At 32.9% G+C, this 17,619-nt stretch overlaps 1 protein-coding gene across 2 annotated transcripts; it reads left to right on the forward strand.

The window, feature by feature from the left end:
• Positions 1-11,539: 11,539 nt before the first annotated feature.
• Positions 11,540-16,332, forward strand: LOC130990776 (phospholipid:diacylglycerol acyltransferase 1-like). Of its 2 annotated transcripts, none has more exons than XM_057915011.1 (7): positions 11,540-11,767; positions 11,873-12,291; positions 13,241-13,463; positions 13,564-13,844; positions 13,969-14,296; positions 15,059-15,318; positions 15,388-16,332. In XM_057915011.1, the coding sequence occupies exons 2-7, from the start codon at positions 11,882-11,884 to the stop codon at positions 15,869-15,871; spliced, it is 1,986 nt and encodes a 661-aa protein (XP_057770994.1). In that variant the 5' UTR covers positions 11,540-11,767; positions 11,873-11,881; the 3' UTR covers positions 15,872-16,332. The 2 variants fall into 2 exon arrangements, with proteins under 2 accessions (XP_057770994.1, XP_057771002.1); XM_057915019.1 differs by having other exon boundaries at positions 11,540-11,738.
• Positions 16,333-17,619: the final 1,287 nt, after the last annotated feature.

The following is a 17,619-nucleotide window of genomic DNA, read 5'->3' on the forward strand; positions in this document are numbered from 1 at the left end:
TGAAGCATGAGGATTTTTTGGATCGGCTAATGCAAAATCATATTTACATATTTTTGTGTTTAATATTTAATTTTTACATAAGACAAAACATATGTCCAAAATATAATGCTTACAAATATTGTTGAGAACATCAAGTTATTTCTTGAAGAGTAAAAGGATCCAACTTTTTATTGGAAGAAACAACCCTTAATTTAATTATAATGTCATTCACAAAATTGATTTTTTAAAAATAAGTATCTTAATAATGTTTATCAATTTTAATAACCAACAATATATTAACTAGTAAAATTAAAAATTAAATACTAATATAATTAGAATTTAACAAAAAATTAAAAGTATGAAAACCTGAACACGTGTAATTCTTTATTATTTCATCATCGCGTGCTAAGTAATTATACGAATCTTTGATTCTAAATCATTGTTTTAAATAATGTTGCTTTACCACAATCAAGTCTCCTAAAAGCAAACACGATGCGCCATTAAGAAAAGGGTGCCATAATTATGTGCATTATTTAGAAAATTATAGCATTTCTAAATTATTGCTAGCATTTTTAAATTTCTTTTACATTGTTTTCGCACATTGAAAATAGACAACAATGCATGGAAAATAAATAATAAAAGAAAGACTTAACGAGATTCGCTACCAACATTTTTATCAGACATGGGAAAAGATCTTCAAGTACTATGTTGCAGATTTTAATTTATTTAACCTAAATGAAAATACCCACGTCTTTTATTTAAATATTGAAAAATATATCCACATTTAACTAACATGTATACGTGTGACATTGAATCGATTTCTAAACCATTCAGTTTATTTCTAATTCTCTATTATGTACTTAGTTTCATCTTTCCATTCGTGACATTTTTTTCAATTTTTTGTTTTAATTAATTAGATTAAATATATTTAAATATCAATATAATGTTGAAAAATATGAGATCGATGTAGATTTTTTTTTTTAAACCCAAGAAAAACCCATATATTAGGAGATATCTCCTCCAAAGCCAAGTCCCTAATTCAAGTAGGGAAGTTCTCTGTCCAAAAATCGGACGATTACATGTATGCGCAAACTGCGCAAGACGATGAGCTATGCCATTAGTCTCTCCATAAACATAGTTAACACTCAAAAGCAAATATGAACGAGCAATTTGGATAATCTCCAAGATATGATCGAGAAGAAATTGCCTTTTCTTATTCGGGCAAACTATCGCACCATAATATCTTATTGTTTTGCCTTATCCGGGTAAACTGTCGCACCATAATATCTTATTGTTTTGTCTACTCCGATCCGGCCAATATTTTTATTGTTTAAAAGGCTATTTGACTAAGCATGCATAATTTCTTAGACCTTTTCATAAATATTTGAGAGCTAGTATTATTTTTATTTGAGTTATATATTAATACTCGTCCACACAATTCTAGAGATAGTTAGTGAGATACTCAATTGTTTTTACAAACCTTTTTAACCTAATGTATATTATTTCGCCAAAAAAATATTAGCATATATATAGTATTAAACTTAGCAATTCTTGTTATTGGAAATTTTCGATTTTATCTTTCCCAAACTATTTTTAAGCATCTGCCCGTTTGATGATCATTTATTAACAACTTCATTAATTAAAAGGAAAATAAAAATGCCAATTAATTGAATGCTGATTATGACTGTGCCTGCACCATTTTGATCGGTCATTAAATCAAGAAGTAAATGCTCATTAAGCTGTGGGGAAATATCATTTAAAAAATCACACAAAATTGATTGTTACGTACGTGGATTATAAACACCATATATATCAATTAGTCTTCATTTTAATTATTGTTTGATCATTGTTTCTCTTTACTTCATCCTTATTCAAATATGCAATTGCTTATATACTGCTTTTTCACACTTATTAACAAATATAATTAATGTTACTTATAAAATATATTTTATATCTAATTGTTCTATTTTATCTTTATACATATTAAATAAAACTATTTTAATAAAATGAAATTTTAATTTAAAAATAGGCTATATCTTGAAGCATTATAAAAAGGAGAAATACTTTTATAGTTTAAACTCAAGTTGTTTGTCAAATCAACTAAAAGGTTATTAATATTTCAAAAACTATATTGGATCTTTATATATGTATTAATCATATAAAATTATTATATTATATTTTTAAGAAATATAAAATGAAATATATGTATTTTAATTAAAATACGTCCAATTAATTAAACTAACTTAATGACATAGCGAATGTCAAACACGAAATCAAATATTGTAATTGTGTTAATTACTTATATCTTCACATACTCAGCCTAGTGATTCTAGATCGATGTATCCACATAATTACTAAAACTACTAGACCTAAAAGTATAACAACGGTAAAGCCCCTTTGGAGATTCTAAGGGGATGGTCCATACTTAACTACACAACAAAGGGTTTTAATTGAAGCTCTAATTATTTAATTTTTATTTTATTTTATTTTTAATTTTAATTTAACATTTTATTAAAATAAAAATTTTAACATTACATTAATTAAAATAAAATAAAATTGCAATAGTTAAAAAATATTATAATCGTTTAAAAATTAAATCAATCATCAACATTTCATGACTTCATCGAGCAGTGTGCACTGTCAATTCTCGCGCATCCATATTCGATTTGTCTATGGTGAGAATTTGAAAGTCGAGAGCTTCTCGTTGAGTGTTGATGAAGAGCTTGATGTCTTTTTGCGACGCGATCCATTGTGTCGTAGTATTTCACCTTGTCCATGCCCGTCGAGGACTTCATCTTCTTGCCTTACCCTTTTGTCTTGCTTCGCCACTTTCTGGCCTATAGGCCTCATCGTTATGTATGCTCGACTCTGAGGATGCCGTCGTGTATGCCCCATCCGAGCGCTTCGATGAGTGGACATAATCCCCGGTTGATGTGAACCGTTGAGATTTGCACAAAATCAAGCTTTGAAATACTTGAATGGAACCTCATAGTCTGCATGATAACTATTATGTGTTTGCTCAGTGAGTTGTTCATCACTCATTATGCTCCCCCAAAGTGACGCATCACTTCTCGTAGATCTATTCTCATACTGAGTTTTTTAGAACTTTCGAGTAATCTTCCCCCCAATATGTGAGTGCCTTTTGATCGGCACCTTTGATGGCATTGCGACCTGTTGGTAGTCTCCGCCCACAATGTGCACACGAGCTTGGTCTATGTTGGTGCGTGACCTCGTCGTTTTGGGGATCTCCGCAACATCATTATCTTGAACGAAATGTTCAAGATCTGCGGCAAAGGCATTCGAGTGTTAAAAAGAAGGGCGAGAACCCCATCAGGGAATAAGTGGAATGCCCAAAGACTGCCTTTTTTTTTGGGGACAAACTCGTTGAACTCGCAGTCCATTTTTTAAAAAAGAAATTGAGATAAATAAGGTGTAGAAAGTTGGAAGAAGATGAGAGACTGAAGAAGGAGTTGAGTTGTTTTGGTGTAAAATTGATGTAGAAAGTTGAGGTATATATAGATGAATAAATGAAATAAATAAAATATGAAAAAAGACTGTTGCCAATGGTCTAAAGAATTTTTTTTTGAAGTTAAAATGTCGGCCATTTTACCTTTTTTCCCCATAATTTTTTATTTTTCTCATAATTCAAGCCAAGCACAAACGAAAAGGGCAAGCGTTCGAGCCGCAAAGTGCGACAACGGTGCAGGGTGCGATGCGGAACGGCTCGAGACGAGCGTTCATATCACACTGCGAATGCTCTAAGTTTACTAAATCTGTCATTTTTAGGGGTTTAGTATGAATTCACTTGTAGTTGTAATTTTGATAGAGAACTGTTCATTGTGAGCGAGTGAGTTTCATTTGAATACAATCATATACTGCAAATCAATGAAAAGAATAGCGCCTTAATTAGCTAAGTACTTGTGTCAAATTCAACAATTTAGATCGTATTTCATTTGTGAAGGACATTACAAAATTAAAGGATAAGATTCTTTAGTAAGTATCTATTATAATATCAGCATATTTATTTTAGCTAAAATTGACGATACTTAAATGAGATCTTGATTTAAATCCAATGAGGCAAACAGAGAGCCGTTGAGTTCTCACGTGACAAAGTAATAATTTTATGTAGGTGTACCCATATTTAAACATCATCATCTCAACAATGTTTTTTAATTAACTGGTTGTTTTGATTATTTGATCCAACCACATGGCCACCCCCCTGCATTTCAGGATCCACCTAAACCCCCCCCCCCCCCCCCCCCCCCCCCCCCCCCTCCTCCCTCCCAACAAATAAAAAAAAAATACATTAGTGCCACTTTTTATTTCCCCCTTATTTTGATTAAGATTATTGCAAGTCATTTTTGGTTGGGGTTTTATTAATTTTTATTTTTTGAGGGTGGAAGTGACATTTTCAATCATAATGTGATTATTATACGACATCAAATGATTTGGCCTAGGAATATCAATGGGTGAATTTTATTCAAATTGAAACTATGAAAATTATTCTCGTTCCGAATCTAAAATCACTCGTTAGTTATTGGATCCGAATCGTATCAGGACCATTGAATGACAAAATCAAATGGTCCGAATAGGTTAAATTTTGGCCTACTTAGTAAAGCACGATAATTAGGTAACAATTAACATTTGCGGGTCGTGTCATGCACAATAATTTTTTTATATTTATATAAAATTGATACCAATTTAAATATTATATTTATAACTATAATAAAAAATAATTTAACTGAATATATTCGAGCTGAATATTGAAAAAAGTAAAAAATATAAAATAATTTCACAATAATAAAATTTGAAATTATGAAAAGGCAAAAAAATTAAGAGCGAAAATAAAAATAAAAATAAAAATAAAAATAAAAATGAATTGGAAAATATATTTATTCAAAAAATAAGATGAAAAAGGAGAGAGATTTTTTAAAATAAATTTTACATTTAAAAACAAATATCTATATAAAATATATTAAATCAAAGCTCTTATCATAAAGTTTAATTTGATATGCATATTAAATATTTTATAATTAGACGAATTTCACAATTTAAGAAATAAATAAAACAAAAAATAAGAAAATTAAGAAAAATAAAATAAAAAATACATTTTACAAATAAACTTTCAATTTTATTATAACTACAAAATTGTCATATTCAATTTTGAAATCAATTCGAAATTGATTTCAAACTAAAATATTAGCTTTTTAATATATATCTTTCTTTTTTAGAATTACAAGAGATATTTATTGGGACGAAGTATATATCTTTTTTTGGGACGGAGAAAGTAATATATATCTTTTTTTTTTTGAACGAATGAAGTAATATTTTTTTTTAGAATTACAAAAGGCATCTATTATCAAATAAAATAAGCCACCCGCACACAAGCGGATCTCTACACCACAAAGGTGAAAAAATAACTGCACGCAGGTGGGACCACTACCCACATAAAGGTGGAAAAACTACCCACACAACAGTAGGAAAACTACACCGTACGCAAATACGATTGAACCCAAGATCTCTCACAAATAAGAGTATTTGAGTGCTTCAACTATGGGTGAGCATTCGGATTTCGAATCGAATTTTTGCCTGATCCGATCTAAAAATTTGAATTTTTTTTCTAAATTTCAGTCTGATTTGAACCATATTACCCGAAAATCTGAAATATATATCAACCTAACCAATTAGATAATTACGATAGAATTAAGGTCCTAATTAACAATATTAATTATAATAAAACAAGGTGAGAGTGTAGGGTTAGAATTTAGAAATATTTAACTATTTAAGATTAAATCTATATATATTTTATATATAATATTATAATATTATAAATATAATTTTGATTTCGAATATTTTTTTTCTTCAGAATTTTAAATATATCAATTTGATCCGGTTTGAAAATCTAAAATTTGCTTAAAACTCAATTTATAATCCGATTTGAAAATTCCAAAAATTCGAATCAAATTTTAAATTTTAATTTGATTTAAATCGAATAATCAAATTTCTGATAATTTATTTATTTATAATTTCATTTTTTGCCACTTAAGATAAACATTATCGACCAGGAAGTAATATATATCGTGTCTAGTTAATTCACACTCAAATAACACGTATTCGTTACATACTTTTAAGTCACCTAAATGTAAATAGAATTGATATATGTCACATCTAGCTAATGTGTTCCACATATATATTTTTATTCTTTTAATGCGGACATATTCCATAAAACTTGGCCAATGCTAGCTTTTGTATCTCAATAATAGGCACAAACTGTAGGCTTTTCACCTTATAATTTACAAACTCTCGAGAAACTAACCCAACTCACAAAAAAAAAAGATTAATTAAATAAAAGAAAGTGCAGTTGCATTTTTTAGTATTCGTGGAATTAAAATGACGTGGGCGAATATTTCAGCCAAGGTGCTAGGTACCCCTAATTAATTTCTTAAAAAAAGAAATATGTCATTGATTGTTGCACACACAAAACACAAATAAAATATATTCTGTCTGTATCGCAAAATTTGAGCATTATTCTTTTCAGATTAATTCGGAAAATTTGGACATTTTTTTTATATGATAATTTATTTTTTCTTTTTATTCACTTTTTTCACCTATCACACTTAGCACACAAAATATTAACTCCTTAAAATTCATACCGAAAAAAAATTGCTCAAGCTTTACGGAACAAAGAGAGTAAAAAACTAATACAAAAAAAGGGTTCGTCAAGACGGCGCAACAACAAAGTCGTCCCAGGAACATACGAGGAGAAGTTTTTTTTTTTTTTACCTATCCTTATTTATTTATTTATTTATTATTAGTATTATTATTATTTACGAAGAATCCATCTCTTTTACAATTTATTAATTATAAATTTTAAATTTATCAGGAACATCTTATTAATAATTCTTAAAATTTATATATACATTTTAAGTTTTAGATACTAAGTACTATTTACATTTTACTTAAGTAAAATGATATTTTCCCCCACTTTTAGAAACCCACACAGTTGTATGGACCATGGCTGCTTATATTGGGCCTTATTATCGTATGGGCTTAACACCCCGCTCGTAAGTTACGGTCCGGAAAATGGGCCGAGCCGAAAGTATACCATATCATTATTAGGATTAATGGCATGTAAAAATCAGGAATATTCTGATTTTAATATGTAACAAAAGACTCTGAACTTAAAATCACAAATTTTGGGCATATTATGATTTTAACCTCTAACAAAATACTATGCGTATAAATATTTGAACTTTTAATTATTTCAAATTTTAACAAAGGGAATAATATCCGGCCACATGCGTAGATTTAATTAGGGTACATTCTGCGCGATTGTCATTAGGATATATTTAATTTATTCATATTTTTTAAGTATGCAATGGCGTCGTCTAGCATTTATTAGCCACATCAGCTAGTTATAAGCCGCATGGGATTAAAATGTCATGTACGTGATTCCCATAGTTAAAATAAGTAACAATTGAAAGTGCAAATATTTATATGCAGAATCTTTTTTTATTAGTGGTTAAAACCACAATATGCTCAAAATTCATGGTTTTACATGCAAAATCTTTTGTTATAAGTTAAAACCAGAATACGCTCTTATGTGTTTTTTTTTTTTTTTAACTATGAGTTAATTGCCTGTAAATCCAAAATGTTTTACTGAATTTAAAAATTGCACTTATGCATTTTTTCCCTCAAGATCCATAACCTTTCATTTTTTTTTCTTTTCTAATTCAAATTCGGTCAAGGGTTTCCCCTAAATTAAATCCTACGTAGAGCTCAGAATTGACATTATGGGTATCGAAAATGACATTGTGGACTGGCATTCTGCCATGTCGGATTTCGCCTACCTACCCTCCCTTAGGACCTACCGATTTGAGCCACGCCGAGCCGAATGAGTGCTAGTCGGGAAAGTCAACACCAACAGGCAAGCCAGTTGAGAGCACGATGGTGGTGCAACGATGTGATTTCAGAGGTGCGGTGGTGCATAGGGATGATTTCCACAATGTAATTTTTGAGTCCATAATGTCATTTTTGAATGGCCACAATATTAATTCTGAGTTCCACGTATGATTTGATTTGGGTTAAACTGTTGACCGGACTTAAATTAGAAAAAATAACAAAAGGTTATGGATCATGAGAAAAAGAAGAAGAAAAACATAGGTGCAATTCTCGAATTCGACAAAATATTTTAGATTTACAGGCAATTAATCCTTTAAATATTTCGGTCACATCAAGCTGGTCGTGGAATAATGAATTAAATCTCAAAATGTATTTCCGATTTATTTAGTGCACGTTTGATAGGCCTTATAAGTAAAAGTCTAGATAATTAAATAATATGGTATTTTTATATTAATTAAATAATATGGTGTTAAATATGTGTTTGGTATCCCAAATTAATAATCAAGAGGGCCCGTGATAAAACCTAGACCCTATCTTATTTTGTTATTTCTATTTGAAAAACAACTTCACCTCACATTTGAGATAATTAATCTTAACGATATGATAACTATTTATTACTTATATTATTTTTATTCATCAATCCATTTCTAAACATGAATACGAAAACAAATGCTCAGGATAAATATACAAGTTTAATACTCCCTCCTATTATAATTGTATGTCATTTTAGTGATTTGCATTAATTTTATACTTTTAAATCGTTTTGGTATAATATACCTTAAGTCCATAATTAATCTCATTTATTAAGGAGACACTAATTGAGACTATTGAGTATGAGAAGATTCAATAATAAAGTTGATCTATTTTTAAATCCACCGTTTTGTTTCCACACGGGTTGTATTTAACCTTAAATAACGATCATTAATTAATGTTTAAATTAATAGTGTTTTATTTATTAATATATGTGTCAAAGTTTAGAAAGACTTATAATTTAAATAGGGAGGAGGAGTAGTTGCTATTTAAGAGGTAGGTTTTATTGGTCAGTGCTTCAACAAAAGGTGTAATCTACTAATTTACGATTAGCCAATGAGACCATGGATTCTTTAAATTTTAGTACTTACCTAACACACCTAATAACAATAAAATCTAATATTATATATGTGTTGACTTTAGCGAACGTGGTTCATGTCCAAGATCTAATATCTTGGATTCGAGTTCACCATCATAGGGTCTATAAATTTCTTTATTTATTTATATAATTTATAAACAAAATAAAATACCGTTATTTAAGTTCTAAACTGATCTATAAATCATTTGACTTACTTTTTTCTAAGATAAATACATATCTCTAAAAAACAAAAGAAACTTTAGGCACACTTTCAAAAAAGTGCTGCAAAGTAGTAACATTTCTCTAGAAAAGTATCTAAATATAAAATAAAAACACAGTTATAAACTGAATTCTAAAATGATTCAAGAAGTCAAACCTCGATCGATCTATTAATTTGAGAGATATCGTCTTAGCAACGAACTAAATATATATATATATATATATATATATATATATATATATATATATATATACTAAAAACAAATATAATAGGTGAGGAGAAAATTCCAACAACGCGTTTGCCATTTTATACTCCTACGTCACACATGATTGTTAAGCTTTGAAGTTCGTGCCAACGATAAGCAATAGTAATAAATAAGATCCATAGATCTGATAAAAAAAAAAAAAAGAATCGTGATGAACAAATATAAACACAAATTAATAAGTTTTGGAAGAGTTTTATGTCCCTTCATTTATGTTTAAATACAAACACAAACAAAAATAATAAATTTAGACTTAGATGGATACCGATCTATCGCATATCTAAAAAATAAAATAAAAAAAATACTTATTTTTTATAAAACATACTATAAATTATATCAATTTATAATTTTTTACCTTTATGTCGAGCATTAGTGTATTTTGTACTTGTGCTCGATCATTTATGCTTGATTGCTCGACTCACAGTGATCGAGTATGCCGATTATTAGTGCATTTTCTAAAAATATTTGATCACTAATGTTGAATTGCTCGACTCCCGTAGTCAAACATTAGTATATTTATCATTAATACTTAACTCGCAGTGATCAAATATGTGGAGCTTTAGTGCATACCACTAATACTCGACTTGTATTGGTCAAATAAATCGAGCAACATTCGCGATTTCAGTAATGTTTACAATTTAAGTAAGAATAACTTAGTCATTTCAAGCTCAAAATAGATAATTAATATAATATGTCTACATTATCACCAGTGATCTACCACCACCACCATCAACATTCACCACCACCAATTTAGCACTACAATACTTCAATCAAAATGAATGCTTGGCCGTAGCATACTCAACTTGATACTTGATGCTTGACACCTGACATTGAGCGTTGTGCGTCAAGCATCAACTGTTGAGCATCGAGTGTCGAGCAATAGTTCAAATTTGAACTATTGCTCAACACTCGAGCACCGCTTATCGAACATGAAAGGTTGAGCATTGTAAAATTGTATGAGAGAGAAAGAGAGATGGCGAGGCACGACGAGGACGAGGAGGCGGTGGCGCAACGCAGAGGAAGGGGACAACGAGGCCGTTGGGCAGCGCAAAGGAGGGAGGGCGACAGATATGACCGAGTTGTAAACGAGTCAAGCTATTCGTGAGCTATTCGACGTTTGTTTAATGAACAACTCGTTTAGCTAAACAAGCAAAGCTTGAGCATGACGATACTCGACTCGTTAGCTCGTGAACAAGCTCGTTAAGTGATTTATCTTAAAACATAAGATTATTAACTAAATGTCCTACTATATTTTATACTATAATTAGTAATATTTGGAATAAGTATCTAATTAACATTATTTATTTACAAGAAAATAGTAAATATATTACATTGTTGTGAATAAAATAACTTATAGTATATTTGAAAAACAACTTATGTATTAGGAGAATAACTAAACTTTTAAATAAAAATTTAAATTTAAAAAACTCGATTAGGCTCGGCACTGTATTCGACTCGATTAAAGCTCGATCGATAATTAAACAAACAACTCGATTAGCTAAACGAGTCAAGCTTGAGCAAGACACTATTCGGCTCGATTACACCCATATATATGAGGAGAGAAAGAGAGATTGAGAGAGAACGAGCTCAAGGCGCGGCGGCGTTGCGGTGAGGTGACAATGAGGCGGTGACCGACAACAAGGCGGTGGCGTCTACAAAGAGAAAAATAGATAGATAGAGAGAAAGACAACAAGACGCGACATCGATGCAGCGAGGCGACGATGAGGTGCTGACTGGCAACGCTGCAGTGAGGTGATGGTGCAGAAGATGCGACAAATCTGATGAGAGTGATAGAAGAAAGAGACGATCTATATTTTTTGTTCAAATTTATATTTTATTTGTTTTTTAATTATTTTTAATTATATTTTTATTACGGGTATAAATATCATAAATGAGAATTATTTATATGTTTTAATTTATGTGAATATATATTTTTGTGCTTGTGAACATGTAAAAGCTATGATTAACTTAAAAATTAATATTATTAGTATAGTTTATAAAATGTGTTCAAAAGTAAAATCATAGTAATAATTTTTATAAACTTTTTCTTTGATTACATCTTTACATAAAAGGAGTATATTCGAGTCGACTCGATTATCGGTTGATATCGACACTCAGCTTCTACGAGATGAAGCCCTTCAATTCATTACGCAGCACATAAAAAGCTCGAACACAACATAACCATTCAACCGTTAAAACTCAGCACCGCGCCACCAAATCCTCCGCCGCCGCCGTCAGTGCAATTCCCTAACAAGCTCAAAATAGTGGTACGCTCGTACATACAAGCAGCAGCTAGGTACTAATCATTATCTCGATCATCTCCGAGACTCTGCCTCTCAAACTAAAATTAATTCAATTCTCAAATAACTAATTCCGATCGTTTCGATTTTCCCGCAAATAGTCATTCGCGATGCCATCGCTGCGCCGGAGGCGTGCCGCCGCGGAAGAGTCGGTTCGGGCGCCGGATCCTGAGGAGAAGAAGCCGGAGCTCCGGAAACCGAAGAAGCAGCCGAAATGGTCGTGCCTGGACAATTGCTGCTGGTTCATTGGGTGCGTGTGTGTAGTGTGGTGGGCGCTGCTGTTCTCGTACAACATGATGCCTTCCTCGTTCCCGCAGTACGTGACGGAGGCGATTACCGGGCCAATGCCCGACCCGCCGGGGGTGAAGCTGAAGAAGGAGGGGCTGCAGGCGAAGCATCCAGTGGTGTTCGTTCCCGGGATCGTGACGGGAGGGCTGGAACTGTGGGAGGGGCATAGCTGTGCTGAAGGTTTGTTCAGGAAGAGGCTGTGGGGAGGCACGTTCGGCGAGGTTTACAAGAGGTCTGGTTTAATTTGTTTGTTTGTGCTGATAATCAGCTTTTTGGAGTTGCTTTCCTGTTATGGTATTACGTGAATTTGTGAAGAAATTGGTTGTTCGGTTTTTTGGAAGAGGTAGATAGAGTAGGAAAGATGTAGATTAGGTTGTTGTCTTAATGTTTCTGTAGTCAAAGTGTATCTAAATATGGCAATAGATTTACTGCATCTGGATTAAAGCTTCCACTTGGGTCTTTCCACGATTTGGAGTAGTTACATTAGTTGATCTATGAGGAAATACATCGATTTGATTATAGTCTTTAGTATTTTGGAAACGGGATCCAAATTGAAGCTGTTTCCTATATGTTTTTCATTTTCTGCATTGTGAGGGATGTTTGTGCAGAACGAAACAAATCGGTGTGTTGGACGATTTAATGTTCATTTGTTTGCCAGGAAAATGCCTTTTGTTTGTGTTTTTATTTTAAAACTTTTTTCCAACTAGATTTTCTTGGCATTGGCTTGAAAATTGATACTTCAGGTAAATTAAGTAGGAACTATGCCAACTTTCTCCACTTGCGATGATTGTGCAGTGAATTGCCTAGTTACTGATACAGTATAATATTAAATGGCATGGGATTCCAGTACACTGGTGTGAATAGAATTTATAGTTGAGTAAGGGCTGTGGATAATAGTTCAAATGGTTAAATCTTTATCTATTTAGGAGTTAAATTGGAATTTGCAAGATTAGTAAATGAACATTTTACGGTGTGAAACTTAATTTTTGAACTTTTATTTCACTAATGCGTGGTCTCTGAGTATTACATCAGTCATTCCTCAAAAGTTGCTAATCAATCAATTGACATGCTTCTTATATAAGTTTTCAACCTGTATTGTTATATTTACTTGTAAAGGCACTACAGAGTGGTTTTATCTTGCATCTTTTGTATGAGGTTGTGTTCTTTAAATCCTTTTGTAGGCCACTATGTTGGGTGGAACATATGTCGTTGGATAACGAAACTGGCTTGGATCCTCCTGGTGTAAGAGTCAGGCCTGTTACTGGCCTTGTTGCCGCAGATTACTTTGCTCCAGGATATTTTGTTTGGGCAGTTCTAATAGCTAATCTTGCTCGGATTGGGTATGAAGAAAAAGCCATGTACATGGCTGCATATGATTGGAGGCTTTCATTCCAGAACACAGAAGTACATGTTTAACATATATCAATCTTGTGTTCTTGAGAGGTTTTGGCATGAGACAATTGGATCATTGATGCACTTCTCTTATGAAAACTTTACTTTTCAGGTGCGTGATGGAGCACTGAGCAGAATAAAAAGTAATATCGAACTGATGGTTGCTACAAGTGGACACAGGGCAGTAATCATTCCACATTCCATGGGTGTTCTATACTTTCTCCATTTTATGAAATGGGTGGAGGCACCTGCTCCAATGGGTGGAGGAGGTGGACCAGATTGGTGTGCTAAACATATCAAGGCTGTGATGAACATTGGCGGGCCACTTTTAGGTGTTCCAAAAGCTGTTTCTGGGCTTTTCTCTGCAGAAGCAAGAGATATTGCTGTTGCCAGGTAGATTTACAAATATTGAAACTTCTTGTTTGCTTTAGTGAAAATCTGAATGTTAACACTGATAACCGGCCCACGCTTTGTACGGTTTCTTATCGGCATCCGATTTTTGGTCAATTGTACTCAGGGCCATTGCTCCTGGTGTCCTGGATAAGGATCTATTCCGAATCCAAACCTTGCAGCACATAATGAGGATGACTAGGACATGGGATTCAACAATGTCAATGATACCAAAAGGTGGTGAAACCATTTGGGGTGGACTTGACTGGTCACCTGAGCAGGGTTATGCTGTAAGCAAAAGAAAACAAAATACCAGCCAGCCTGAGAATTCAACCTCTACTGAAGATGGAAATGTTGAAGCAAAAGTAAAACATGCCCATTATGGAAGAATAATATCATTTGGGAAAGATGTAGCTGAGGCAGATTCTTCTGAAATTCAGAGGATTGATTTTAGGGTAACGTTTCTTGCTTTGTTCAGAGATACTTTATAATGTCATTCTTTTCTATCTCATGCTAATTTAGTCCCTGCTATGAGAAGTGCCTAATATTGATTTGGTTAAAGAGTGACTAGCTCCACCAGTTATGAATTTTACCATTTCTTGAGACTGGGGAAGAATAAAGATTGGACGCTATATATCTGGCAAAGTAATGATTTCATGACAATAGCATTAAAAAAACTATCAAGGAACATAAATCAAATTTTGATTGCACCAATGTGAATGTGCTTTACATCTCAAGGCACTCATGCTACATTTCTTTGATTTTAAGAGTCAAGAACCAAACAAAAATGAAAGTGATTGTCCTTTGTATAAAAGACAGCAACCTAGTAATGAGAAATACAAAGACAGCAACCTAGTAATGAGAAATTCATGTCACAAGGTAACATTGCTCTGATCTCAATCTCTTTCAACTTATTTTGCCTACCTTTGAAATATGTTTTATGCTGAAAACTGCTCTAAGAAATGACATTACATACCTGAATGGTCCATAAACTCATATTTTTTTTTTTTGCTGGGGGAGGGGAGATGTGTGCTGGAAATTGAAAAAGTGCAACATCAATAGAAAAAGTTGAATTACAGTGGCTGAATGATACAGGACTTGCGTTTAGTGAGGGGAGCCCCCCAACCTCGATCTGACCCTAGTGATGAAGTTGAATGTATCTTTCTAATTCTGCCATGGAATCTTTTACTAGACCTTATATTATTACTATTGTGCAGGATGCTGTAAAGGGTAACAATTTTGCAAACAATACTTGTCGAGATGTGTGGACAGAGTATCATGACATGGGTATTAGTGGCATCACAGCTGTTGCTGAATATAAAGCTTATACTGCTGGAGATTTGCTGGATCTGCTAAATTATGTTGCCCCAAAAATGATGGAGCGTGGGAGTTCTCATTTTTCTTATGGTATTGCTGATAACTTGGATGACCCCAAGTATTCGCACTACAAATATTGGTCAAATCCATTAGAAACAAGGTTAGACAATGTACATTCTAAACTTTTGATCTCTGTTTACTAATTTTTATCCGGCGATCCTTTTCGCAGGTTACCAAATGCTCCCGACATGGAGATCTTCTCTATGTATGGAATTGGCATTCCAACTGAAAGAGCTTATGTGTACAAGCAGGTTCCAGCTGCAGATTGCTACATTCCATTTCAAATTGATACATCCGCAGTTGAAGAAAATATAGATAGATGCATAAAAGATGGTGTTTTCACCGTTGATGGTGATGAAACTGTGCCCGTATTAAGTGCAGGCTTCATGAGTGCAAAAGGGTGGCGTGGAAAAACTAGATTTAATCCCGCAGGAATGAAAACTTATGTAAGGGAGTGCGATCATGCTCCTCCGTCTACTCTTCTTGAAGGCCGTGGCACCCAGAGTGGCGCTCACGTTGACATCATGGGAAATTTTGCTTTGATTGAGGATGTGATGAGGGTTGCTGCCGGTGCTACGGGGGACGAGTTGGGAGGTGATCGGGTGTACTCAGACATCTTCAAGTGGTCCGAAAGGATCAACCTACCTCTTTAAGCTGACGTGTATGAGGCTTACAAGGCTTCATTCTGTAAATTATACAAATTGTCTTCTTGAGGTAGGATGGTGCATCATGACTGAGGCTTCCATTCTGCTACATCAAAAACTCTTTACTCAAACAGTGGCATTGGTGCGCGATGGCTGAGGCAAAGCACGAGGAGAGACGTTTGCTTCAGCATGATCGAGCTTTTGAAGCAGCGTGCTGCGTGTGTGGTGGTTAAGGTATGATATCTTATAACCGGATAGGTACGAACATTACGTCGCTGCTACAACGGTGTGTGTATCTTTGGGGATTATGTCTTTCATTTGCCCTCTGAAACTGACATTTGTATTATATGATCCTACTGTTGTTCTGTGGGATCAAGAACCAGGGTAAAGAAAAAGAAAAAAGGTGTAACTATTCTTTGATTTAGATTTTAGAACAGTTGAATTTTATTTTGGGCAGGATTTTTGGCTTCTTTAATGTTGTGAATGTCTGCATGTTTTATTCATATATATTGATCATTAATCTGTTTGTTGTTGTTTAACTTGGTTAGAGTGCATCGGTAGCTTATTCAGTGAAAAATGGGATCTATTTGTTGAAAGATCAATCTACTTTATACTTCTTCATATTCTTTCTTTCTTTCCATCTTTTAAGAAAAGAATAAATAATAGTAGTAATTTTTTTTTTCTAGATGATGACGACGATGAAATGAATTAGACTGCCACATTCCATAGCTCACCAAAAATGATTCTACCCTTTAGGTCAAAATTATTGGTAGTCATATCACCCTTAGAAGGAACTGTCGACAACTATAAGTCTATCACATGATAAAAGAGACTATTCATATTAGAAGAGTCGATTCAAAAGTATGCAATAAGCCAATACCTAGGAGAAAAATAAAATAAATTCCCACCTCCATCTTAGATGGGTAGGATTTGTACATGTCAAGTAAGACAAAATAAGTTAAATTTGGATTGGACCTTTATTATGTCACCAATATGAATGTCAAATGGGTCAACCTTATTCTATTCCGACCAATTGCATTAAGTTGTTTTGGATTATAATTTTTCCTTCGATGTTCAATTTTTTGATCATTATATTGGTTTCTGACTGGCTTCACCTTTCAAGGCCAACCCCAAGATTTTAGGCAATCTTATCGCCTTGTCCGACTATTCAATTTGAGCCAATTAGGCTGAAACTATTACAAACTAGTGTTAATTTTCGACCACATCCCTTATTTATTCATTTGTTAGCCGCCATGATAAAGCCACTTGTGCAATAAAATGTGGTACGATGACGTGCGTGTGTTGATCAAGCAATAAATGATTAATGTCTAAAATCAAAGGTCTTGAATTCAAGTATTCTGTAATGTGGTCTTAAATTTTTTTTATTTAATATTATTAATTTATCAAAAAAAATGTGGTGCGATAAGTTCGACTTAGTCGGTAAAATTTAAACTTGTTGAAATGAGGTAGTCACTAGAAACTAAAATAAGACTTGTAAATTGTATCATAGGTAAAATTTAAACTTGTTGAAATGAGGTAGTCATTAGAAACTAAAATAACACTTGTAAATTGTATCATAGGGAAAGTCATACAGATCTAAATGATAAATAAATTAGGGCCGTCAAATGGTTCAAGTACCGAATTTGAAATTCACTTAAAAATCAATTATTCAATAAGCGATCCAAGTTCAATTATCTTAAATAATAATAATAATAATAATAATAATAATAATAATAATAATAAAATATGAATTTTTT

The sequence above is a fragment of the Salvia miltiorrhiza genome, chromosome 1 (genome assembly GCF_028751815.1).
Source record: "Salvia miltiorrhiza cultivar Shanhuang (shh) chromosome 1, IMPLAD_Smil_shh, whole genome shotgun sequence".
NCBI lineage: Eukaryota > Viridiplantae > Streptophyta > Magnoliopsida > Lamiales > Lamiaceae > Salvia > Salvia miltiorrhiza.